Raw genomic sequence first — 27,320 nt, forward strand, 5'->3', positions numbered from 1 at the left:
TTAACACCTTAACAATTTTAAACCTTTCATTCCACAAACATATCTTTCCATTTATTTATATTTTATATTTTAATTTTTCTCATCAATATTTTAGTGTTTCCAGTGGAAAAATATTGCATATCTTACATTAAATTTATTTTAAGCATTTTATGTTTTTGCTTTATTGTAAATAATATTTTAAAGATTTAATTTTCTAATTATCTGTTGCTAACACATAGAAACAATAACACATCACATTTTTATACATCAACATTCTGCAGCATAGTTTAATTTTCTTATTAATTCTAGTAAGATTTTTGTACTTTCTCTAAATTTTTCTACATATAAAGTTTTGTCATCTGCAAATAATGTTTTGCTTGTTTCTTTCCAAGCTATATTTCTTTTAATTCCTTTCTTTGAGGGGGAGGGACGGGTGGTCTATTGCAACAGCTCGGGCCTCTTGTAAAATGCTGAGTGAAGTGCTGAGTGCAGACGTCCTTCTCCTGCTCAGGATATTAGTGGGAGATCTTCCAGTTTTTTACCATTAAGTGTGGCATCAGCTGTGGGTGTTCATAGATGCCCTTTATTAGAATAGAATAGAGGTGCCCTTATATTACTGGGTTCCTGAGGATTTTTCTTTTCCTTTCTTTTTTTTAATAGAAGTTAATGTTGAGTTGTGTCAAATATTTTTCCATCCATTGAGATATTACATTTTTTCTTTTTTTTCATTCTGTTGATAGGGTGACTTTTTAAAATTGATTTTGAATGCCAAATAAAGCTTGCATTCCTAGGATAAACATCATGGTCATGGCGTATTTTTTAATGTATATTACACGTTTTAATTTGCTAATGTATTGCTATTTTTTTTTTAAATCTATGTGCATTAAAGATTTCCAGATATACTTTTCTTTTCCTGTAGTGTTTTAGTGGGATTTTGGTACCAGGGTTATTATGTCTTTGTATAAATTGTGAAGTTGTAACTCCTATTTCCACAGAGAAATTGTTTAACAGAGATCATATCTCTTTCTTAAATGATGGAATAAATTCACCAGAGAAGCAATCTGATCCTAGAATTATCGTTTTTGTTTTGTATGAATTAATTTCTTGAATGGATATAGGACTTTTTTGATATTCTCTTTTCTTCTTTTGTAAATTTTGGTTAGATTTTTTTCAATATTTTTGTTCATTTCAACTAAGTTGTCAGTCTTTGCATGAAGTTATTCATCATATCTTTTCATTATCCTTTTAATATCTGTTGATTTGCAGTAATGCCTCCTCCTTCATTCCTGATACTTATAATGTATATTTTCTCTCTTTTACTAGATTGTTTTTGCTATGGATTTTATTAATCATTCCAAAGAACCCATTTTTGTCTTGGTTAGTTCTGTCTGTTATTTTCAGTGTCCTGTTTCATTGCTTTTCACTTTTATTTTTATTATTTTCTGTCTTCTGTTTACTTTGTTTGCTCTTCCACTTCTGACACAGGCATAGATCACTGAGTTTACATCTACCTTCTTTTTGTGCTATAGATCACTGAGTTTACATCTACCTTTTTGTGCTATAGATCACTGAGTTTACATCTACCTTCTTTTTGTGCTATAGTTCTTCTTTTTGTGCTATAGTTAAGTCTTTAAATTCCAAAGGACTGCTGTCGATGCATTACAGAATTTGATATGCTATGTTTTCATTTTATTCACTTCAAAATGCATATGAGTTTTAAAGTAATATGTGTGTCCATTAAAAATATTGTCTCATAAGAGAGAAATGCAGAGAAAACATCAAAAGAAAAAATAGCAAAAACATAGTATGAACTTCTTCAGATTTAAAAAGTGTGAAAACTATATCTAGGCTAGTATAGCAAAAAAGCCTGTTTCCCTTCTTAGCACCAGGAAAACTATAGAATTTCAGGGTCTTAAAAGAGGAGAGCAGCGTCATTTTTTGGGTTTTTTTGAGCACGTGGGTTAATACATTAGGAGCGTAACCTGTAATGATGTTTGCATTTAAGCGTTGTACGTCAAATAAAAATTGGGAATCAATTACATTAATAGATCATATTTATCTACATTAACAACACCAAAAACATAATGTTTACAGAAAAAGCAATGAATCAGAAATCAAGAAATATGTATTTTAATCCTGACTGAAACAATTACTAAATTGTAAAATCTTAGAAAAATCACAAATCTTTAAGGCATATATTACTCATCTTTATTTTTTTTCTACAGCAGGTTTTTATTAGTTATTTTATACATATTAAACACTCATCTTTAAAAAATAGACATTGGTACGTTTCTCATGAGGATCTAATACGAGGTGTTTTAGTTGCAAATTCACAAAATTAAATAGTGTCAGTGAGGGTGCTTCCAATTACAGTATATACCAAGAACAGTTGTAAAGACAGAGCACTTACAAACTTTTTTTGCATCATGGAGAATTATGGTAAATAAACATGGGATTTGCTAGTAGATTAATACATGACATTAAATAGAATTTTGTAGCCAAACAAAATCTTGCACTTAGAAATCATTCTAAGTATGATTCATAAGAATAGGCCACTTTGGATAATAAAATGAAATAGTATTTTTTATATGGTTGCATATTTCCCTTAATAAAACCTTAATATTTCTGAAATAAAAGATAAATATTTAGACGTAGAGAGTGGACTTGAGGACACGGGGAGGGGGAGGGGTAAGCTGGGACGAAGTGAGAGAGTGGCGTGGACATATATACACTACCAAATGTAAAATAGATAGCTAGTGGGAAGCAGCCGCATAGCACAGGCAGATCAGCTCGGTGCTTTGTGACCACCTAGAGGGGTGGGATAGGGAGGGTGGGAGGGAGACGCAAGAGGGAGGAGATATGGGGATACATGTATACGTATAGCTGATTCACTTTGTTATAAAGCAGAAACTAACATACCATTGTCAAGCAATTATACTCCAATAAAGATGTTAAAAAAAGAAAAGAAAAGAAAAGATAAATATTTGCAGGTCTCTTTTGGGGCTACTTTAGGTTTTAATTTTTATTTTTGTTTCCTTGCAAAACCCTGGCTTTGATATAAGTGAAATACAGATGTATTTTACTACCTGGCTTACCTGATACCACTGAGTGTAGTGAAGTACGCCATGTAGAAGGTGTCCGTGTAGAACAGGTGGGCTTCTAACCAGCGATGCTGTGACTCTTCCCGCAGGTGCACCAAGTGACCAGAGCAGTGGCACCTCGTCTCCCCTCTGCGACAGTGGCTTACACCTCAACTATCATCCCAACAACACAGTAAGAGGCCCAGGGCACAGTCCGCATTAATGAGGAGGGCACCCAAGAAAAATAGATGTAGTTACATAGAGTTTGCACAAGCTGGTCTAGGACAGGTTTCTCTGATACAGTTGAAATCCTCGGCTGCTTTATTTTTTGAGAATTATGATAATTCGGGGAGGAGAAAAATAAGTAGGTCTGTTAATTTTTTACTGTTATTTTTTCCCCTCTCAGGTCTGTATTAAGCCCTTTGTAAGCTATAGAGACGACTTCGAGAGGTCACGTGTAAAATCATACAATCATTTTATAACATTGCATATTATATGTAATATCATGTCCTAAATAATTCGACATAATTTTTATCATTTTTCTTTTGAAATTATTGAGCTAAAAGTAGCTATCTAATTTGCCATATATTAGGATTGCTTAGTAATCTTCATGCACACCAGGGAATTAATGCAAAGGGAGAAAATCTAACCTACACATTGTGTAAAATGTGAGGAATATTAAACTATACATGTATTTAATAATTGATAAATTTGGCATGTTTGTATATAAAGTGTCCATTTTTATTTTCCACCTGTACTTTGGAGTAAACAGGTTTTTTTTTTCTTTTATAAATATTTTGAAACTCCTTGTATTTCACCCTTCAAAACATGTACACATTCTAAAGACAAAACGATTCCCTCTGGTTAAGTGTGAGACTAACAATTTCCCCTGTGCTCACAAACGTGAAGAGAAGCAGAGCTCACTTTACGTAGAATTTTATTTTCCTATTCCATGTATTAGGATGTACGTGACGTGGAGCTGCTTCTGACTTGTGTGGTTCACTGTCCATTGGAAATTCTTGACCTACTTGTGGCATCTTACTTCAGGGTCCTCCTTCTGAACATCTGCAGGTCTCCGTGGCCTTCAGTGTACAGAACTGCACAGCATTAGTCTCAGCGGAGTCCCACCGGCCTCCACGTCTTTTTCATTTGTTGGCTTTTTTGCTCTGAAAGAGGAACCCTTGGCAACATCAAAGGTTATCTCTACAAGTATAAACCAACCCCATCTGGGTGTACTTCACTGCCCTTCTCTTTTACTTTTGTTACCAGAGGAATAACTGTCACACAATAGTTAATACTTAAAATGCGGGCTCTTCAGAAGATGGCAAGATCTGAGTGACTTAATTTCCTGATGAGAGAACGAATGTACACGTCCTGTGCTCCCATCAGCTCCCTCCTCAAGGCTCTTACAACCTCCAGCCCAGTCTTTGCCTCTTGCTTCAGTAATTGCTCTGCTCGCCTCCGTCCCTTCCAGTGGAGACGCCCTTGAGGCCTTTGATGTCTTTCCAGTCCTTTGTGCTGGGCGGTGCCCTGACCCCCGCTGCTGTGAGTGTCGCTGCCCCTCTTACAGGAGTCTCTGCCTGGAATCCGTGTGGCTGCAGCCGAGGACGCAGAGATGGGGCACAGAGGCTGCCTCCCCGGCCTTGGCAGGTGACACGGTGGCCACCCGCCCTCAGGAGCCCACATGTAGCCAGGTGTTCCCTCCTCATCCGCTTTCTCCTGAGAGCTTTCCCCACCCATGTCACTCACACAAGAGTCCCTATCTCAGCTCTGCCATTTACTGCAGAGTGGGGACAAAGGTGCCTAGGAATATTTTTATTCTAGTTCTTGCCCCTGTGCCCTTGGACTCCTGTGTAATAATAAGTGGGCAGGAAGGTCTGTGGGTAGGAGCCTTCTGGTCTGTCTTTAACTCATTCCACTGATGTACACAACAGCATCTACAGACTTGGTTACATGACTTGTGCCTCTAGGTGGTTGCCTGATGTAATGTCTTCCTTTACAAAGGCATAATGAGAGTAAGGAAGCCGCTCAGCAGTTCTGTAACATGGCTGTCCCAAACAAATCCAGCTGTAAACTTTTCAGAAAATCTATCATCATAAATTGTTCTCACTGAGTTGTGTCATTCCGTTTTCAAGAGGCATATTTTACTTCCGTTTTTAGCATTAGGATTGAACATTATTTGACATCGCTAAAGATCTTTAAGTGTAAGGAAATTAATGGCATTTATGATGTTTTAGACAATAAGAATCAAGACATATATAAATCAAAGTGTAATAAAAGTAAAGACAGTAATTGCATTTAAGTTAATTGGATATTTGCTGAGAACCTACTCTGAGAAAACCCTCTTCAGGGTGCCATGGGAAAAAGTCCATTATGGTTCCTGACCCCAAAAAGTTTAAAATCCAGATCTATAAAAGTAACTGTAATGTAAGCAGGAGCATTACAATGGACCTTAGCATTCTAATATCAGAGAAAAGGGCTGCTAGAGTCTTTGAACATCTGACTTACAGAAATCAGCAAAAATGGGGGACTTCAGACCAAACGTGAGCCCGCCCGGGAATCAGACCTGAGTGAATCAGCACGCAGACTCAGCATCCGGTTGAGGGGGTGGAGGAAGTGTCTACTCAGAGGTTCATGAAATGAGGGGCAGTCAGAAGCGTGTCTCCTCCTGACCCATCGCTAAATAATGAGGCACCTGGGAGGCGCGTTCCACAGAAAGTGGGCAGATCGCGGAGACGGGGTCCGTAAGAGAAGCACTCGGTCCTCTGCTGTGTCTGCGTCCTCACCTCTATCCCAGGCCCAGGGACTCTGTTTTTAGTTCCTGTGCCTTAATTATTCTCTGAAGGAAATTTTGCGTAAGCAGGTGCCATTTGAGTTCCCTCAAACATTCTGTGTACATTTTAAGGCAGCGTTTTACACATATGAGAAAACAACACCTTATAATATATATATTAACATCACTCCACTTTCTTACATAAAAATGTAGTCTAGTCCTTCTAAGGGCCTGAGATCACTACTTTTAGCATATACAAGATTCTCCCGGTTTGCTAGCCAAAGTGAAGAAAGAATTTGCTTTGTGCTCACCAGGAGGCTTAAATTCAGATAACCAGCTAACCAGATTCTGAGAAACGTTTTTCTTAACTTATATGCCTTTAATGAATACTTTTATGCCAAATCCTTAACAAAATTTGGATCAGCGTTCTGCCCTGTATGCTATTCTATTTTGGCCTGATAATTGCTCTTGAGGTTACTGTATGGCAATATACCTTGAAATGTGTTACATTTTGAGAAGAGAGTTTATTTTAAAGTAAAGACTATGTAAATGCTACTTTTCCCATTCACACTATTAATATTATAGGAGACAACATTCTTGACACTGAAGAATAAAGCTCTTGAAAAGTAGTTATGGGCCTTAAAGCCATAAAAATTCTTGTGTTTTTAGATCATTTTATATACAATTAAAAATAACTCCAAGACTGCTGTTACACAATAAGACTAGAAAGCAAATTTATATTCTACTATTGGAATTAAAATAAATAATAAGGATAAATAATTTTCAAAAGATACCAGATATTCCACTGTAAATAACAGATCTGTAAAATGAAATACATTAACCCTGATTAGCTCAGTAGCTGAAGTGGGACTTATCTCGTATTTTTTATAAGAAAGAAACATAAAAGAAAGTGACATGTTTACAACTTTGGTACATAAAGACATCCAGTCGGGGTGCTACATCAGGACATGTCAGAGATCACATGTGTTTTTACATCTGCCTATCCATGAAGTCTATAAAATGTGATTTGTAAAACTTACCATCCTCACCTATTGGTGATTGTCATTCTCCATATTCCATTACCTGTGTCTTTTATGTTCTTTTACATTTTCTGTCTGTTCAGGGAACAATGAAGGGAGAGGATCTCTTTGTGCTTTTCATAACGACAGGAAATAAATAATTTGCCTAAAGTTATGTTGCAAAACTGTGAAATAATCTAGACAGACATCTGAGTCATTCTTTCCATGGTTTCAGCTCTGATTATGAATTAAATGTTGTGCTGTGGTGTCAGAGAGACGTAGGTTGGAGTGAATCCTGGCCCTGTTGCTGGCCGGCTGGGGGCCTCGGGTAGACGCCTGACTGTACAACCTCTCAGGCGTGGGCCTCGAGCACGGGCCCGGAAGCAGGTTTCAGCCGCGCGCTGCTGTGAGCTTAGTGGCAGGGCTGCTCGGTCAGGTCCGGCCTGGCCACAGAAACCGCGCCCCTTTACCCCAGGGTGTCACACAGGATTGTGGTTTCAAGTGCCCTTATGCAGAAAAGGCGGGAAGCAATAATTTACTGCTTCTAAAAACCTTTAGGTTTTCCTTTGGTGACAGCCTTGTCTTTGGAGATGGGTGCGGTGTGGCACCGAAGAGCTACATAACTTGCCCCAGGACTCATCAGTTGGGAAACCGGGATTTTGAACCCAGATGGTCTAATTCTTATGGGGAGCCTCAGACCTCACCCCGCCGTTGCATGACCACTGCCTGATCCTGGTCACATGCTGACCATCTGTGACATCTGACGTGAGGGCCAGGAGGAAGGAAACGATCAATGGGAAACCTGGGTCTGTGCCTTTCAGTCACCATAGAAGCACTGAAAGCAGCCGTCTTGCACCAAAGGCTGTGTGTCCCGGAGACCTGCCACCAGTGGAGCCCCTCGCTCTTGTCAGCCAGGCCTCCCTCCCGGGTGCTCTGAAATGCTCGCAGGATTTCGTAGACTTTCACTGGCACAATGGTTGACAATTAACCTAATGCCAGAGAACTCTCAACCTCTAGTGAAAATAATGGAAGTTTCCCCCTCCCCCCAAATAAGCAATTTTGAAGAAGTTCATACCTGAAAGAAAAGTTAATAATATCTAGACTCACAGAGGTTCAACATTTAGACTAAAGTAGAATCTCCTTCTAGCATCACCACTCAAAAATTATAGAATCTATAGCCTAGAGAGAAATCTGTGTCAGCAGTTCTCTGATCAAATGGAGCCTTGGCTTGTACAGCCCAGGCCGACTACATGTCAACATCATTCCTGTGCTGGTGCCAGGAAACATCTTAACAGGAAAGCTGATCCAATGAAAGAAACAGGGATCAACGTCAGCTGAAAACCTCAAACGTTATTCAAAGATGTGTCTTTTGTATACATAAGGGAAAAACTTAAGCTTTTTATGAAACTTAAAATATATGTAGTTTTGAACCAGTAGTAGTTGTCTTAACATTAAAACAACATAAGAAAATACAAACATTTTATTGACATAAACATGAAATTAAAACAATGGACAAAGATTTCCTTGAGTAGTGTTTGAGGGTTGTTTTATAGGAATATTCATTCTACTCAAAAATATTTTTAAGTAAGTGATGAATCACAAGCCCTTATAACAACGTTTAGTGCTTAGCAGATAGAAAATGTTTGCTAATTGAACTTACTTGATTTTTGTCACCTACTAGTTCACTGTAATTACAGTTCTGCCCCATCTTTCTCATTCTTGAATGAATTCGGTCGTCGCTACTTTATTTCTTCTTCCTTCTCCTCTGCCCATTTTTCATGTTTTCACTACAATTCTTAATCTCAGTGATTCCCTCCTCGCTTTCTTATAGAATTCCATTAACAGCGAAATTAACAAATATAACTTTATTGCCAACAAACAGGGATTTCTTGTGGTGTTCTATAAATGTCTTCTGATCATTTAAGGGTAAAATACCCCTCAAATGAAAAGGGTGTGGCGTCGACACTGAAAACACAGAAACAGAGCAGCAACGCTGAACGTTTGTTTCCTTTCCAGGACACGCTGTCCTGCTCTTCGTGGCCCGCGTCCCCGGGCCTGCGGTGGGAAAAGCGATGGTGTGACCTCAGGCTGATTCCTCTTCTCCATTCCCGGTTCTCCCAGTACGTGCCCGGGACAGACCTGAGTCGGTGAGTTCATGTCAGTGGCCTCCGCCCGTCTCTTGGTTGAAAGTGAGACCCGGAGTGAAACGTGTAACATGACCTGCCTTATGGCTCTTACCTTCAGGTTTCTAAAAGTAAGAAGACCCGCAGAAGAATAGCATAATGTAGTGAAACACAGCTCACCGCAGGTGCTCGAGGCATAGGTTTGGCGCAGTTCTCAGCCCTGCTGACCGAGCCCCGGTGACAGTCAGGCACCAGCTCCATCACCCTGTGGCCTCTGAGTCGGGGGTCAGCTCAGTGGCTGGGTCGGCTCTGCTGCCACCAGGGAGGGTGGACGGAAGGGGCCAGTGGACACTGCTTTATCGCTGCCGGGCAGTGGTGAATGCTCAGCTCTCCATGGAACTCGGCTGACAGAGGACAGGGGATGGAGGGGGAGCTGAGGGCAGCCAGCCGGCTCCCACCACCTCACCCCACCTTGGGGACGACGGGTGGCTTGGAGCCTGAGGTCCTGCTGGGCCAGAGCGGTCAGCAAGGGAAGGGGGACAGAGAGCTGGGCAGCCCCGCCTCGGGCCCCCTCACTCAGTCCAGCGGCTGCAGGCGGGTACGGAGGCTCGGCTCCCCGCTGGACCTCACGCTACCGGGACGGGGAGCGGGGAGCTTGGAGAGCTGCTTGCTTCATGCGGGTGGGGATGGGCAGGGCAGCTTCCTGCTCGACCCCTTGAACACCAGCAGGCGGGGAAGAGGAGGACAGAGGGAGGACCAGCTCCTGCTCTGTCTGCTGAAAGCCTGGGGGGAAGGGCGGTGGTGCCACTGATGTTTGGTCAGATGAGGGCAGGTCGCCAAAAAGGTGGAATGCTTTTAGCCCACTGGTTTGCTAGCCTTTTAACTACGAGGACAGACTTTCCTTGAAGCACTTTCTTGTCTTGCTGTTGGTCATCCTGGATGGAGACCCCGGAGCACCCTGCTTAGGATACATGGGAGGCGACAGGGGAGTTCGGGAGACTGACCCCCCTGTCGCCTCTCAGCCCTACGGCCCACAGCAGTCGCCTTACCCTTCCGCCTTTCAGGAGCTGCCTGTGCTGGCCCTCGGGTCACGTTCAAGGTCCTTTAGTTGTATTAGGGAGCCCTTGGGAGGGATGGGCTGCTCTCCCTTGCCCGGAATTGGAGGCTCACCGGTACTGATAGTCAGATATTTTTATTATGTATTTAATGGTGTTCCCTAATTTTTGTTACAATTACTTCTTTGACCCATGGGCTATTTACAAGTGTATTGCAAAACTTCAAAATAGTTTGAGATTTTTTAAATTATCTCTTTTGTTATTGCTTCCTCGTATGATTTCATGCTGAATGGTTTCAGTGCTTTGATATTTGTTGAGACTTGATTTCACCTAGTATATAAATAATTTGGACAAGTGTTCCATATGCACTTCAAAGAATGTGCGGTGTCATTTTCCTTAGTTCAGTGTCTACATGTTTCAACTGGGTTGTATTTGTTCATTAGGGATTCTGATCCTCTGTATCATTAATGATGTTTGTGTCTGTTTATTGTCTCAGATATTGAGAGAAATGCATTAGTCTCCCAGTACGATGGTGGCTTTGTGTATTTCTCCTTTTAAGTGTGTCATTATTTGCTTTATATATTTAATTCTATATTATAGGATACAAACAGATTTAGATTTTTTACAATTTCCTGATGATGACCCTTTTATCGTTATGAAATGTCCTATATCTCTGGAATTTTTTCTTACCTTCAAGAATTACATCAGGTATCTACACTGTATTTTCTTTTATCCATTTCTTTCAACTTTTTTTAGCCCTGTGCTATAATATGTATCTCTTCTGTGTCGCATATACTTTTTTTCTTTTTTTTTAAATTCAAAGTAACAATCTTAGCCTTTTAATTGGATTATTTAGTCTAGTTGCTTTTAACATAATCACTGGTATATTAGAGATTATATCTGCCATCTTAGTATTTGCTTTCTATTCAACACTCTAGTTCTTGTTTTTTATAATTAAAATTTTTGTTTTGAAATAATTATAGATTCATATGCAGTTGTAGAAATAATAGAGAGAGATTACATTTATTTTTTGCCCATTTTCCCAAATGGTAACATCTTGCAAAATTATAGTACAACACCCCATTTAGGAAACTGACATTGACAAAATCCACCACTCATTCATTAAGATTTCACATGCCTGAGTGTGTGTGTGTGTCTGTGTGTCTGTATGTTTAGTTCTATAGAATTATATCACATGCTCATGTTCTCATATCCACCAACCCAAGCACAAGGTAGAAGAGTTCCATCACCACAAGAACCCTCCTGTTGCCTGTCTATAACCATGCCAGCATCCTTCTTCCCCATCACATGACAACTCACTACTCTGTTCTTCACCTCTAATTATTTTGTCATTTTAAGAACATTATATAAATGGAATCCTACATTATGTAACTGTATTGGATTGAATTTTCTCACTCAGCATAATTCTTTGGTAATTCTTCCTAGTAGTTGCACTTTTCAATTGTTTATCCCTTTTTATTTCCAATAGTATTCTGATAGTATGGATGTATCACATTTTAAAAATTCATCCCTTAAAGGACATCTGGGTTGTTCCAGTTAATTCTAAATAAAGATGCAAAATGTTTTGTATAGATTTTTGTGGGAATGTGCATTTTCGTTTCTTCAGGTAAATGTTCAAGAACTCGAGTACTTGGCTGTGTGATAACAGCATGTTTAGTTTATTGAGAAACAGACACATTGTTTTGTAGGTGGCTTTACAGTTTTGCATTCCCACCAGCAGGATATAAGCCATCCAGTTTCTCTACATCTTTGCCAGAATTGGGAGTTGTTGCTGTCTTTTACTTTACCATTCTTACAGGTGTAAGATATAGGTATGATATATCACTGTGACCTGAATTTGCATATCCTAGTGATGTTCAACATCTTTTCGTGTGCTTATTTATCACATGAAATCCTCTTTGGTGAAATGTCTCTTTGTCTTTTGACCATTTTGTAATCGGCTTTGCTTATATATTTTTATTTCTTTTTTTACTGTTGAGATTTGAGAGTTTTATATATATTCAAGAAAAAAGTCCTTTGTCTCAACACACTAGTTTCTGTATTCTATTTTAACTCTTTTCTTACTTTTTGAAATAATTAAACATTTTAATTTTTTAATATTTCCTCTATTATATTGTTATATATGCATTCTTTTATTTTGTTCTAGTTATTGCCTAAACGTTAGACCATATGTCTTAGTCCTTCCAGGCTGCTATAACAAAATACAGCAGATAATAACAGCGGTAAACAACAGAAATTTGTTTCTCACAGTTCTGGATGCTGGAAGTCCTACATTAAGGCACCTAGACCATGTTCTAGTCCTTTGATGAAGCCCCCCCCCCACCCCTTCTTGGTTCATATCTGGTGTCTTCTCACTCTGTCCTCACTTGGTGGAAGGGTCAGGGATCGCTCTGGAAGCTCTTTTATAAATCACTAACCCCAGTTCACGAGGACTCGCCCCCCCCATGGCTCTAGCATCTCCCCAAAGCCCCACCTCTCAACACCATCACGTTGCTCACTAGGATTTCGAAACATGAATAGGAGGTGGGGCACCAACACTCAGACCACAGCACCATCCATACATGATTTATTAGTGTTTAATGCAATTTATTAATTTTGCCTCTTTCAGAAAATTCTAGAAACTTAGAACACTTTAACTAATTCCTTTATTTCTTTCTTGTCTTTGGGCATATATATATAGATAGATAGATAGATTTGAATTATATATGTATCTTAAATTCCTCAAGATATTTTATTATTTTCAGCTATTATTCAAATGTATCCTACCTTTAATCTTTGTTTCTCTTTATTTTTTTCTTTTGTTTCTATTTTTCTTCTGCTTTAAAAACTTTTGAAATATTTCTGTTAATGGTATTTTTAATGTGTATACTTGTTTTCTTTTGTTTTTACTTTAAAAAATTTTTGTAGTTACATGATTTAAAACTAGTTAGCTAAAGCAATTTATGAGAAAAAAGAAATTGTGTGAATCCAGATGACTTCTTACATTTTTACTTTTATGGCACCTCAACCCATCAACAGCTTTTAGCGATTGAATTAATTTCACTCAGTAAATATGACAGTAATAAGCAGTTATAAACACAGCACTATTCTGAGTGGATTGCACAGCAGCTCAGATTGTTCCCGCATTCGCTCAATAAGTACTGATTTCATGCCGATGTGGGAGGTGTTGTGTTTGCTTCTTCCTGTGAAGGAGCTCACAGTCCAGTGGCAGTGGAAACAGTGAGAGGATGAAAAAGAAAAGATAAATTATTGGCCCAAGATGACAGATATACAAAATTGTTGAGCTTGGTTCGAAACCTAGGATGTTATGTGCTGGTTGGTTTGGCCAAGGCCCATAATTTTAACTCTGATGATGTGATACGTCTCATACTTAATGGCAACAAAGTTGTGTTACTGTTATATACTATTATGTAGCATGAATTAGAACATCACACTATTTTGTCAGTGGGGAGACAGTTTATGTTCATCATATAGTAATGATTTAGAAGTATATGTGTCTCATTTCAGTTCTGAAGTATCAAAATATGACAGAACATTGCAGTGTCAGGGAATTAGAATGGGAAGCTTATTAAGGAGAAGAAAGTGGTTGATGGTATTAACTACAGAATAGAAATACTGAATAGACTGAGAAACAGATTAAGCTTAAGGTGACTTTGGCTAGAGTAATTATTGGAGTGAATTAGATAGAGAAAAATGTTTGTTATGAGAAGGATAGTGACGATAAAGTAAGGGAAACGGTGTGTAAGGATATGTCATCCATAGCGTGATGGGGGAAGGGATAGAAAATTCAAGGCGTCTCCTGCTCGTGCTTACTGGCTGAGGGGAAGGAGGAGAAAGAGCAGCCCCGTTTGGTGCACCATTGCCTTTGCTCTTCCGTCGCTCTGTTACAGGTGGTGCTGTGCAGATGGGCTGGGAGTCATTGAACGGATTGACTTTCTTCCATTTTCACAGACAGGCCAGCAGGTCCACAAGGACTTCGCTCTATGTGAAGCCGGAACAATTGATGATTTAAAAAATATATTCAACTAAATAACATTAAGATCCTAGTCGACTTCACCTACTCTATGACCCATGCAGTGTCCCTTTGTGTATGTTTGGAAGTAAGATGTCCTTCAGTAGGGGGATGGATAAATAAACTATGGTACACCCAGATAGTAGAATATTATTCAGCCCCAAAAAGAACTGAACTGCTGAGCCATGAAAAGACATGGGAGAACCACAGATGCATGTCACTAAGTGAAAGAAGGCAATCTGAAAATCCTACACACTGATTCCAACTATATGACCTTCTGGAAAAGGTGAAACTATGGAGACAGTAAAAACATCAGTGGTTGCCAGCGGTTGGGAGGTGGAGAGAGACGAAGAGGCAGAGCAGAGATATTTGGGGGAGTGAAAATACTCTGGATTATGTTGTAATAATAGATATATGTCATTATATATTTGCCCAAACCCATAAAATGTGGAACACCATGAGTAAACCCTAATCTAAACTATGGACCTGGGGTGATATGACATGTTGTTGTAGGCTCACTAATTATAACAAAAGTGCAACTCTCTTGTGGTAGATGTTGATAACAGAGAGGGTGTGTGTGTGTGTATGTGTGCAGGAAGTCTATGGGAAATCTCTATACTTTCCCCTCAATGTTGCTATAAACCTAAAACTTCTCTTTACAAAAGTCTTTAAAATGTAAGGTATGCAGGACAAATGTTGCCATCTTCATCTTACACAGAGAGAAATTAGAGGCTGGAGAGTTGCATAAAATCAAGGTACTCGCAATACCTTACAGATTTTAACTGAAGCGGGACAGAAAGGCATTGCAGACAGAGAACAGTGGGGAAAAGCCTCTGTTGAATAAAAGTTCAGGGCTTGTGTCGGATTGGTGAATTTCAGCTTTGGAAAATAGGTAACAAAATGGTTTGGAAGAGCTTCTCTACAACCTCACCAAATAGGTCAGGTTTTGAGCCTGAACCATAAAAGCTGTGATGAGATGGTGCCCCAAGGTAGCATCACGAGCAGAAACGATCTGAACTCAGTGAGAAACAGAGCACATTGCTGGAATCATTAACCCGAGCGGGTTTTTTTGTTTGTTTGTTCGGTTGGTTGGTTGGTTTAGTTTTTCCTTTCCTTAATCATCTCCCCAAATTGTTAATAACCGATCAAGAAAAATGGCCTGTTTTTCAAATACTGCTTGAGTCAGTGCTTTCCTACATACAGAGAACCACTCTCATGGAACAATCTTATGTTCATCCTGAGTATTGGGACGCCCTTCTTGCTTCTCTCCTGCCTTCATTAACATTTTTCCATGTTCTTATCCACCACAGAGAGAACATATTTGTATCATAAAATACAAATATGATCCTTTCACTCCAAAGAGTCAGTGTTCCCACGGCCCTGCCTGACTCAGGATTAGTTGGAAATGCCACCACGTGGTTGGCAAAGCTCTCATTGATCAGGCTTTGCTTTAGTGCCACCTTCATGACTCACCGCTGCCCCAGACGCACATCGCAATGAGCCAAACAGCCCCTGTTTCTCACAACCTCTCACGCTTTCATGCTGCTGATATTTGGTTCCGGAGTAACTACCTCCCATCTAAAATGTGCACTTTCTCTCCTCTCCCGCGTCTAAGCCATTCATCCACTTGGGTCCAAAACCCAGGAGCAATGTGGACTCTGCCTGCTCCCTCATATTCTGTGAAAGGAAGCAATCACTGAGCCGCAGACTTTCTAACGCCTTTATAAATCCCGGGAGCTAACTGTTTTATTTTCACTCTCACTAACGCACGTGTATTTCGGTCCCACGTCATCTCGTAGATGCCAGGTACCCTACACCGCGGGACAGGACCGCCCACTCCACGCAAATCTGACCGTAGGAGGCCTCCGCGAGGTTCAGCCGTGGGTCCCGTGGGCTCTAAGCTCCTTCCGTGTTCACACCCTCCTCCTCCGAGCCCGCCTGCTTTCCCATGATGTCCCCACTCCTTTTCCTGGACAAGGCCATCTGGCCACTCCAAACCTGTGTAGCTGAGTCTATAGCTCTCACCCCTCCTGCTTGAAATGCCTTCTCCGACTACTCCTCACAAATTCAGCATCTCCGACACGTGCCTTCATGTGGCATACGATGAACAGTCAAAACATGAATTACTCAGTTGTGTTCATGAGAAATGTATGTGTTTTCATGTAAACGCATATTATATTGAAAATTATTTATGAATATTTTTAGTGAGCAGTCTATTTTTCATACAAAGAAAGACTAAGTTTGTATTTTTTAAAAAATTATTTATTATTTATTTATGGCTGTGTTGGGTCTTCGTTTCTGTACGAGGGCTTCCTCTAGTTGCGGCAAGCGGGGACCACTCTTCATTGCGGTGCGCGGACCTCTCACTATCGCGGCCTCTCTTGTTGCGGAGCACAGGCTCCGGACGCGCAGGCTCAGTAGTTGTGGCTCACGGGCCTAGTTGCTCCGCGGCATGTGGGATCTTCCCAGACCAGGGCTCGAACCCGTGTCCCCCGCATCGGCAGGCAGACTCTCAACCACTGCGCCACCAGGGAAGCCCCTAAGTTTGTATTTTAAATGAATAAAACTACTCTGAAATTCAGCAACATTTGAGAATAACTTTTGCTGCCAGAGTTGTGATCAAGAATCCTTAGAAAAATAGAAAAAATGATATTGAGCAGAAAGTGGAAAAATAATCTGCACTCAAAAGTTCAGATTTTCTAACTGTAATCATGTCACTGCTTTTTTCAGCCAGTGTGTGTGTTTTTGTATCTGTGTGTGTGTGTGTGTGTGTGTATGTGTGTGTGTACAAAGAATCATAATTTAGTCTGAGAATCCTCAAGACTACTACAAATATTGTTAAAGTTTCATGTTTCCCAGTACTACAATACTAACTTAATGGGTAATGTAGTTTATTGATTTCAGAGAGTATATGATCAAATAAGATAAAACAAATAAGTTTTGTTTTTTTTTTACAATTACTGATTATCTTGACTCAAAGAATTACATTTTCTAAAAGCTACAAATACAGCCACAGCACCGCAGTTCTTGCGAAGTGCTGGGTGACACATTGTTGCAAAACTCTCTCAAGTATTGCATCAAGACCACACATTAAAGGCTCATTCAGGGGGCTTCAGTGATTAGTGAAAGTATTTGGGTACCACCAGTTACTGCACAAATCTGTGAAGTGTATTTTTCTCATTTTCTGTTAGGGGAAATTGAGGTGCAACTAAGTGGACTAATTTGCCAATATTCTTATTTATTCAATAGCAGAGGCAGAAATAGGACCCAGGCTATAATCTTTATGACCAATTTATTTTGTAAGAGGTTGTATGTAAGCAAATAAACTGTTCAAATACTTCACTTATATTCATGAAAGGGTTTCCAACAAATCAACCTGAAAAGTGGAAACAGAATGTAAAAATTGATAGATATTAGTGTATAAGCCTGGGTTTATATAAGGTTAGTCCTTTAGAATTATTCCATGTGGAGACTGTGTAGCATGTGTGGTTACATAGACTGCAGATTTCCTCTAAGTGCATTAACTCTAATCAGCTAAAAATATCCCGCTGCCACAATTCATTTAAAGCAGAGAGGACAAATATGTTGAAGAAATGCTTTAATTTATGGTGCATGAAGCAATGGTTATGATAATCAGAGAGCAGAAAGAAGTGTATGTTACAACTCAAATTAGTTCTCATTTTCCATGGAGAGTTGAGCTTCTCTCTGCATATTTTAAATGTCTTACTCACTCTTGAATATCAAAATTAAAGTTAAGAAAGTCACGTGAAGTTGCAGTATTCTTTTTGTGCTGTGCGTATTTTTTCTTGTCACAAATTCAAAAGAACATTATTTCAAAGAGACAGACAATAGTTGTCCCCTCAGGCTTTTCATGTATTTTTAAGAGCAAACAAAAAAGAATATTTGAACACTTCCCTGTAATCATTTGAAAGTGCTGGTCAAGTCTATCGGAACAAGTTTCTCTGAAAATATTAATAATGTGGATGCAGAGAGCCGTAGGTGTGAGTCTTTGCTACGTGCCCGGTTCTGAAATCTGGACCAGTCTTATGGGACACGAGAGTGACACAGGCCTCCTGATGAAGCTGGGCCAGAGAAATGCCGCTCGCGGTGTCTTTGTTTGCAGAAATGAAATCATGTGTAATATCCACAAACTCCTACTTACAAAATTCAGAAGAGACAAAAAAGCAATTTAATTGGAGAAAAATATATAAATGTACACTATTTACTTAGCATTTTGAATACTGAACTACACAATTTTTCTATTGCTTCAGAAATGGCTGGGATTTAAAGATAGTGTGTGCATTTTCTAAAGTGTATTATGTTGCACCACAGAGGCATTTGACTACTTTCCATTCATTTTGGGATTTTCATCCATTCCTCTCCATTAAGCTTGTATTGAAACATGCAAGAACTTGAAACAGGAAGATAAAAGTAAATAATGAAAGCTGTAGGAAACTGCTTTAAACTCAACAGCACTTTTGTAGACCATTTAGGACGGCATCACTGAATGTTCTCTAACGACAACAAAATCTCAGTAGAAGACCATAGAGATATTTCGGCTGGCCACCGCATTTTAAGGAAAGTTTAGTTGTTACTGAAATGCGAACATCCACATAAATTTCGAGCGTGAGTATTTAGACGTGGAGAAGAACTGTGAACCTCTTGTCCGAAACCATCTTAGAAAAGATGAGGAGCAACTGGCTTAACAGCTGACTAAGTGCTTCAGCTCATGACAACAAAAGATTTTATGTGATGCTCGGTATCTGTGCGTGTGGTTTTTGTGTGATCTTTCCGCTGTACATCAGAAATGCATTGAAAAGTGTCAAGAGGAGACGATGGTGGCCAAAATAATGGATAAACATCTATGTATAACTTTATGGCACACTGGAGAAAGAATCCCTCTCAGATGTCTTAGATATGCATCTCAAAGATTCTCCAAATGTATCTGAATCTCAAGATGCTTTGTAGTCATTCAAAGTTGTGTGTTGTCTGGGTTCATCTTTAGTGTTCCATTTAAAAACAGATGTTTTTAAAAGAGAAGTAAGCAAATATGAATTTGAAGCTGCATTTATGTTGTTTGAAAGAAGAGCTTTTGAACACATAACTATTTCAAGTCGCAAACAGACAAATGAGACGACGTTTTGATCTAATTTGTTCTGACATCTCTGCAGGCAGAACGCTTTTCAAGTCATCGCCGTGGACGGGGTCTGCAGTGGGATCATCCAGTGCCTCTCTGCTGAGGACTGTGGCGAATGGCTGCATGCGGTAGCCACCAATATTTCCAGCCTCACAAAGCACAACGTAAGTAGTGATTCAGGGAGCTCCTGGCCAGTTCCTCAGCCTTGGTGAATTTCTTCAATACATACATAACTTTGCATCAGCTGCTTGGTGTTCTTCTAAGAATGGACCGCTGCACACACATCATAAAAACTATTGTGGAATGTTTAAAGAAAATCACTCTGTCTTGAGAGTTTAAGTCCAATGTATCAGCTCAACAGTATTGACACCTAAGTTTCCATTCACAAACATTGTAACATCTATATTAGTTAAATAACTGAAAATAGATATTTAGCATGTAAGCACTAAAATATCTATTATCTGTATCTACATATATCATCCATCTATCTATATCTGTATATCTATCTATATATGCATCTATCTCGATATCTTTACATCGCTTCTCCCTCTGGTTCCTCTGGGATCCCCAAAATTTAGAGTATTAACTTGAAGCAAGTACTGTTTGTTTGCAACTCATGAATCTTAACCTTCACAAATCTATGCAAGTAGGGAGCTGGTTTAGGCTTTAGCTGGGACCCAGCCCCCTAACCCATGGCTCCTGCCCTCCTCTCCTTCCACCGGGCAAGGGAGTAGCCGAAGTAAGGTGAGCGGGCTTCGGCGCAAGCGCGGCTCTAAGGCGAGTCTCTCTGAAGCGTGATCTTCCGTTGTTTAGTTTGGTGCCACCTTGGATAATGGTAAAATAAAATCAAAATAGTTCTGTCAAAATATTTTTAACCTTTATATTCAACGATCTAGAAAAAAGTTTTCAGACAGCAAATAGAATTGCATTGTTTTTTTGTCTTGGGTTTTGTGGGGTTTTTTGTCAGTCTGAAACCTCTTGTCCTTTTCTGCGATTCCAATATGATGACACCGCCAGATCAGCAGAGACTGAATCTTGGGTGGACACTCTTGCCCAAACCAGACGTGCCCCGGAGGTATTAGCCTGGATTATCCGGGAGGGCCCAGTGTAATCACTAGAGTCTTTAAAAGTGGAAGAAGTAGGAAAACGAGAGGACTAGGGAGATGGCAGCATGGGGAGGGGTAGGGCTGACATTGCTGGCTCTGAAGATGGGGAGGGACCAGGACCCCAAGAGAGCGGGAGGCCAGGAGAAGCTGCCCAAGACAAGGGGACACTGCCCCTCCAGACAGAGACCATCCTGCCCTCACCCTGATCTTATCCCAGAGAGGCCCACTGAGGCTTCTGACCTACAGAACTGCAGGATCACGGATTAGTGTTTCTTTTAAAGCACTGTTTGTGGTAATTTATTATTTCAATAATAGAAAACGAATATAGCACCTATTTATCTTCAAAATAAATCCATTGAATTTTTTTCACTTAATCTAAATCTCATGGTTTAATCTGAAAATCATACTTTTACTCTTTCACGTTTAACTTTTTCGGAATAACCATGACATGCACTTGCATATAACAGAAAACAACCTAATATTTGTGTTATTAGTTTGTCCATGTGCAAAGCAGCCTACAATACCATTTGAGTCCCTAGACCCTTTCAAAATAACTCGTTTGTAATAATATCACAAGAAAAGTCATCATAATTGCTGAGCTAAAGCCACCTGAACGGGGACTGTCTTTGGAGTGGGAAGGGTCTGTGTGTCTCAGTGCCTCGGTGGGCCGGGCAGGGCCGGGAGCCTTCAAATACCACAGAAGGGGGGAGGGAGAAAGGGCAAGAAGCAAGTGAAGGAAGATGGAAGTATAGCTCCGAACACGCTATTGTTTGATCAAAGGGAATTTAAGCTGATGCTTTTGCAGAGGTATGGTTCCCATGGGGAAAGCGTGGCTTTGGTGTCAGGGACTCGGTGTGGAGCCTTGGTCTCTACTCACCTGCTCTGGGACTGGGCTTCGTGGTCCCCTTCGTCAGCGGGCACTGATAGCTTCAGCCACTGTGAGGGTTAAATGAAAAAGTGCTTTAGACATCCTGGCCCTTAAATGATGCTGAAACACTTGCACTTTTTCTTCTCTCCAGCTGCACTCTAAATTAAATGATTTAATCCATAAACCACCAGTAAATGGCCGTATCGATTTGCTTATTGTATATGAGGTTGCACATCTTTGTTTTGTCCAGTTGTCATTTGAGATTCTTCATCTTCTGAAAGATGGTTGTTTGGATAACAGAATGTTGATGAAACGGGACAAGATGAGTTAAATGTCTGGTAGTGACTAGACCATTAAGCATCTATATTTCTGGCAGCCACAGATCTACCCCTCAGTTCCCTCATCTTTAAAAGAGACAGAGGGAAGACGATAAAAGGCAAAGCTCTCTTTCAGCCAGCATTTCATGAATCTAACCTTTCCAGCCACGCTTTACCGCTCCAGCACTGAAATCAATCCTGATTGATAAGCAGAGAGAATTTCATGTAACATTTCTACTAAGGTTACCTACTGACATAAAGGGATCGCTTCTAGTCTAAATGCTTCCATATATATCCTATGCATGCATTTCCTTTATTGGAATGGAGTATGCTGCTTGAAATGTATCACGTGTGTGTGTGTGTGTGTGTGTGCACACGCAGACAGATATAAATATATATGTATATGTAATATGCTTCTATTCTTTTTTAAAAGATTTATTTATTGTTTATTTATTTATTTTATTTATTTTTGGCTGTGTTGGGTCTTAGTTGCGGCATGTGGGATCTTCATTGTGGTGCACGGGCTTCTCTCTAGTTGTGGCGTGCAGGTTTTCTCTCTCTAGTTGTGACGCGCAGGCTCCAGGGCGTGTGGGCTCTGCAGTTTGCGGCACGCAGGCTCTAGTTGAGGCGAGTGAGGTCAGTAATTGTGGCGCGCGCACGCGGGCTTAGTTGCCCCGTGGCACGTGGGATCTTAGTTCCCCGACCAGGGATCGAACCCGTGTCCCCTGCATTGCAAGGCAGATTCTTTACCACTGGACCACCAGGGAAGTCCCAATGCTTCTATTCTTAGCGGTTCAATGAAAATTACTGTGATCTTAAATAAGAATGATTGCATATATGAGATTTTCAAAATACATAATTCATATTTTATTATGTGAAAGAGAATAGACTCTTTTCCCCAAATGTTTGTATCAATTGAGAATGCTTTCAATAACAAATTAGAGAAATCCTAAATCCTGATAGAGTAAATAGTTGGGTTTTTCCCCAAATGAAAAGAATTGTGGATGGTGGCATCTGCTGGAAACCACCATCCACCCAGAACCCATCCTCTGCCTACACTCATTATTGCTACTATTATCCTCTACCTTTCAAGTGTTGGCTTTTACCTTATGTTTGCCACCTCATGGTGACATAAGGGCTGCAACAGTTCCAAACATCACTTCAGGGTTCAGAACAGGAAAGAAAGGGAAGAAGGATAAGTAGCGCCAGCTACATTTCTCCCCTTTTATCAAGATAAGAGAAAATTTCCCAGAAACCCTTTACTGGACTAATAATGCTCACTTCTCCTCCTGAACTCAGCCCCATGACGATTCTGAGGGGTGGGTGGCCGGAGAGTGGGGTGGCTAGTCTCTGCCTTTTCTAGTGTTTGTAGTGGGAAAACCAAGAAAGAAGACTTGTGAATGGCTTTTGAGTCAGATAACCAACAGTATCTACTACACTGCTTAATACTGAAAACATATTAATTCTAAAAATGATGCATGAACAACCCATACCCCTGTGCTTTTTGTGGAATGGTCACAGTCCTTCAGGGTTCACACACACACACACACACACACACACACACACACACATTTCATCAGTCATTTGAGTTCCTGCAGGATGTATTTCAGCCATCTTCCTATATTTTACCCATTTACCTGCAGGAGCAAAAAACATTATTTGGGAGTCATATTTAATCCCTAGATTTCTGCTATTTTAGATGGCAAACACTTACAAGTTGAAAAAAGGGAATTTTTTTCCATAATACCGTTGGTTGTGAAAAGCTAAAGAAGAAACTTCTATTGTGTCTGCCGCATTAAAAAGACTCGACAAAGCTTGTAGGTGAATTGAAAGTCATGACAAAATAAAGCCTAGCAGAAAGGAGATTTACCGAAAAGGAACTGAAGTCTGTGATCAGAGGTTGCAGCGTGTGGTTCTGACAGGCATGGGTGTCACTTAAGGAGACTTCTTCTTCCTTTTTATAGCTGCTGATTTTTCTGAGTCCTTAGATGCACTTTAGTGTAGTGTGCTGTTTTCTGCATTGCTTCTCCTCACAGACCAAAATGCAAACTTCACACGTGCAGATGTCAACCAAAAATGGGTTACAGAGGGTGAAATCAGAAAATGGCAGAGTCAGTCAATAAATCAAATCAGAAGAAAAGCAAGGGCAAGTCTGGGCATTATGTTGTATGCATGTGTAAAATAACCAACCTACTTTGTCTCTTAGAAAACTACTCACCAACAGTTAAAGTTCTTAAACAATTCTTGATATTGGAGAATATTAGCTGATATTTACTTGCTCAGTCCAGAACGTCGGCTTTGATGTCAACTATAAAGCACGGTCATAAGCAAACAGGCAGTTTTACTGGACAGCTTCCGTGCCAGCCCTGGTCTGGTTGGGCTCTGCCCGCCTGGCCCCGTCCCCGCCTCCCCTTTGGGCCTCATTCTTTCTCTTCTTCCGACTGAGCATTCCCAACCCCTAATGTTCCAGGGGCCTCAAAGCCACAGGCACTGCACAGGGGCCCCTGCCCCGACACCCCCACCCTTCTGCCACCCCTGCCCAGGCCTGGACTTCAACGTGGCCTTGGTCGTGTGCATAGTGACAGGAGCTGACCGTCCTGGGCCCACAGCTGCTCCCAGGCCGATGGAAACTCCACGGGAACGTAGGGTAATTCCTCCCCCGGGGCATTCCTTGTCCAGTGCAAGTCAGGTGGCAGGAGGAAGCAAACTAACAGAGGACTCGCCCTTGCTCACTGGATGAACCATCTGGAAACGCGGTGACTGCACGAGGCTCTGAAGGCGGGTCACACCTGGTGAACAACCGACAGCATTTGATGAGAAGCTCGGGCCCACGGACCGCTCACCAGCTGATGCCTGCTTTCTGCTGCCCGGCCTCCCTTCCCTTCACCTATGACTCTCGCCTCCTGAGGACTGTACATCCTCTTCGGGCTCCGTTCCTCGGGAGGTGAGACCAAGGGCACCGAGCAGTGCACGTTCCCCCCAGGAGCGGACGTCGTGTGGAGGAGAAGGGCACTAAGTACGCGGATGAAAGGCCTGAGGATGTCACGCAGGAAATCACTGGGAGTTTGCAGTGGCTCCACGGAACGTCTCTTAGAACTGCCGTCTTCTGAAACTGAGCTTAACAGCCAGACCCGAGGGAGCAGAGACAGCTGCAGGCCTCTCCCGAGGATCCAGGCTGGGTTCGTACTGTACCCACTGCACGTTCCCCTCCTGAGGAAGCCTGACTAATAATGTGGCAATGATGGGACCTATTCTCTCCACCTGTGGCCAACACCGGCAGATAAAACACATCCCATCACTGCCTGCAACCCAGGGTCCCCACTGCCTGCACACCCCACCCCCGGCCAGGGTCCCTCCCGCTCACATCTGCTCAGGCATTGTGCGACCTGCTCTAACACTCATGCCAGAGACATGCTTGTTTTGCCAACTGTACCAGATGGTTCTTGAGGACAGGGGTCTCGTGCCCTTGGCATTCCCTTCACGTTTGACATACAGTCATTTCTGGAGTTCAGTGAATTCATGGAAGAGTAAGTCAGCTCTGAACAAAGAACTAGACATTTATAAATGGCTGCAACCTACTTTTAGCTTTCAGGCTTCTAATTCACGGTAAGATTGTGTGTATGTGTGTGTGTGTGTGTGTGTGTGTGTGTGTATTATATATACTATGTATGATATATACCATATACATGCTAATCGTAAGGATGGCGACAGGTAAAATTGAAAAGTTCTTGTACTAGAAAAAATAAGAAAGTTCACTTGGGTATAACACTGGGTGGTCATCCTGATGGACTCTTAATAGATCGGTTTTTAAAAGCAACAAGGCAGGCAATTACATTGTACCCATGGGCCTGGGGAATAACCAAGGTGGCCAGGGCATAGAATCCATAGTCTGAGAAAAATGGATGAAAAAATTGAGCTGAAATGTGGGCTCCTGAGGCAGAAATCATTTTTGATTCTTCCCTTTCCTGGTGAAGGCAGTTTTATCAACAGCTGCAGAATGGATATATCGCCGTGATGCACCCACACTAACATCATGTGTCTTCGGGAGGACTTATATCTACGGAATAAAGATCTCGCCGGGTCCTCACACATCAGCTAACTAACATTGGCCACAAATCTCTAAGGAAATTGGGGGACCGTTTCTTGTTTCCATAAGAATTATTTCCTTGGATAAATCTTCAAAATTAATTTTCATGGGAAAATATACCTTGTGAGCAGGGTCCTGCAGCACCCATCCTGAGAGCACATCACTCATCAAAATTGACGTGTACATGAGGTTGAAAAAGTGAAAGAGTAATAGAATTAGGATACAATTATTTAAATGTAAGCTCATCACTTATCTTTAAACATTTAATTGGAAAAAAATCCCTAAAGACGTTTAATGTAGGAAGAGAAAAACATTTTAAAAGAATATTCGAATATCCTATGTATTTTTCTTTTTGTCTAAAGAGAATGTCAAAAGACAACATTACCGCTTTTTAAGGAATTAAAAAGGAATTAAGGAATTAAAAAATAAGAGTAATATTTAAAACAAATGGATGCTCCTATTACTCCAAATTTTATTTTTAATAAATTAAATCAAAACAGATCTTTATTAGAACCAGTTGTGTAATTATTCTCAGTTTAACAGACCTTCAATAACTAGACTTCCTTTAAGGAGTTTCCATCATTAACATTCAATTAAAGGTTTTCAAAGAAAAAGAGGGACACATATTATCATTCCCCCCAGCATTCAGACAAAGTGAATATTATTCCTTAAAATACAGTTCATAATATTTAAGCAGGTGTTCACTTTTGACGTTGGGTAAATTATAAAGTTGTAGAATTTTCGTTTTATTTTCAGTTCTTGAGTGTAAGAAATATAATCTGAAGAACACTTGTAATGTGAGTATTCAATGCCTTTTTACGTGTCCTTCAAGTTTTTTAAGGGGAGTCGCAAATTTTAAATTTAAGTTCTAATGAAAATTCTCTAATGAAAAAGCTACTGGATTTAAATTAAACTTTCAATAATATAAGAGTATACTATTGCATATAATAGAGTTTTAAAATATTTGTTTCTTTAAATAAGACTTCATTAATACCAAAGATTCCCATGAGAAAAAAAAAATCACTAACGTAATAGAATAAAGTAGGAAGGCAAAATAAATGGTGAAAACGTTTGATAAAATAAGATGCATCTTTTTCTTAATATTATTTAACATCTACAAAAGTACGTAGATGGTATGCCGAAAGTACTCTTCTCAGTAATAAATTGTAAGAGCTTGAAAAAGAGCTGTCTTTTCTATTCCATTTCATCCAAATGTGAAGATTCTTCTCACGTTGGGTTTTTAATGTGTTCTTTCCCTTAAAAAATTATTCAAACTTCTCTTCCTGCAAGAGTATATCTATATTATTTGATTTTTATATCTGTTGGGCATATTGTTTCCTAGAAAATCAAACACTAAACCCTATTTGCCATTTGACGTAATAGAGTTGGTAAAAATATATTTTAAAATATGTGCTTTCATAATAATTTTAGACTTTAGGTATTTATTAAAGTTCAGAAGAGAATAAAAATGAAAATTTATTACAATAATAATGGTATATTTATTGCTAGTGTTCTTATTAGTGTATATGTTACATGTACATTAAAATGTGTACTTTTGTTGACATATATAAAATAAAATTACCATCCTCTTGGGTAGATGGTATTATCCTTTGTTGAGTTAACATTTAATCATGGGCATTTTCCTAGCTACATTGAATGGACTAATAGGTATTTTGCTATTTGTTTAACTCCTAAATAATGAATGGATTATTATTTGACATACACATCATTTAAAATATATCA

At 40.1% G+C, this 27,320-nt stretch overlaps 1 protein-coding gene across 1 annotated transcript in view; it reads left to right on the top strand.

Moving 5' to 3' along the window:
- Window positions 1–27,320, top strand: part of SNTG1 (syntrophin gamma 1) — a 331,005-nt gene that overhangs the window by 201,850 nt on the left and 101,835 nt on the right. The window contains exons 9-11 of the mRNA XM_068525807.1: window positions 3,170–3,252; window positions 8,868–8,998; window positions 19,234–19,363. Of these exons, the coding sequence (XP_068381908.1) occupies window positions 3,170–3,252; window positions 8,868–8,998; window positions 19,234–19,363 (344 nt within the window). The remainder of the gene's footprint in view (window positions 1–3,169; window positions 3,253–8,867; window positions 8,999–19,233; window positions 19,364–27,320) is intronic.

This window comes from Eschrichtius robustus, chromosome 17 (genome assembly GCF_028021215.1).
Source record: "Eschrichtius robustus isolate mEscRob2 chromosome 17, mEscRob2.pri, whole genome shotgun sequence".
NCBI classification, from domain to species: domain Eukaryota; kingdom Metazoa; phylum Chordata; class Mammalia; order Artiodactyla; family Eschrichtiidae; genus Eschrichtius; species Eschrichtius robustus.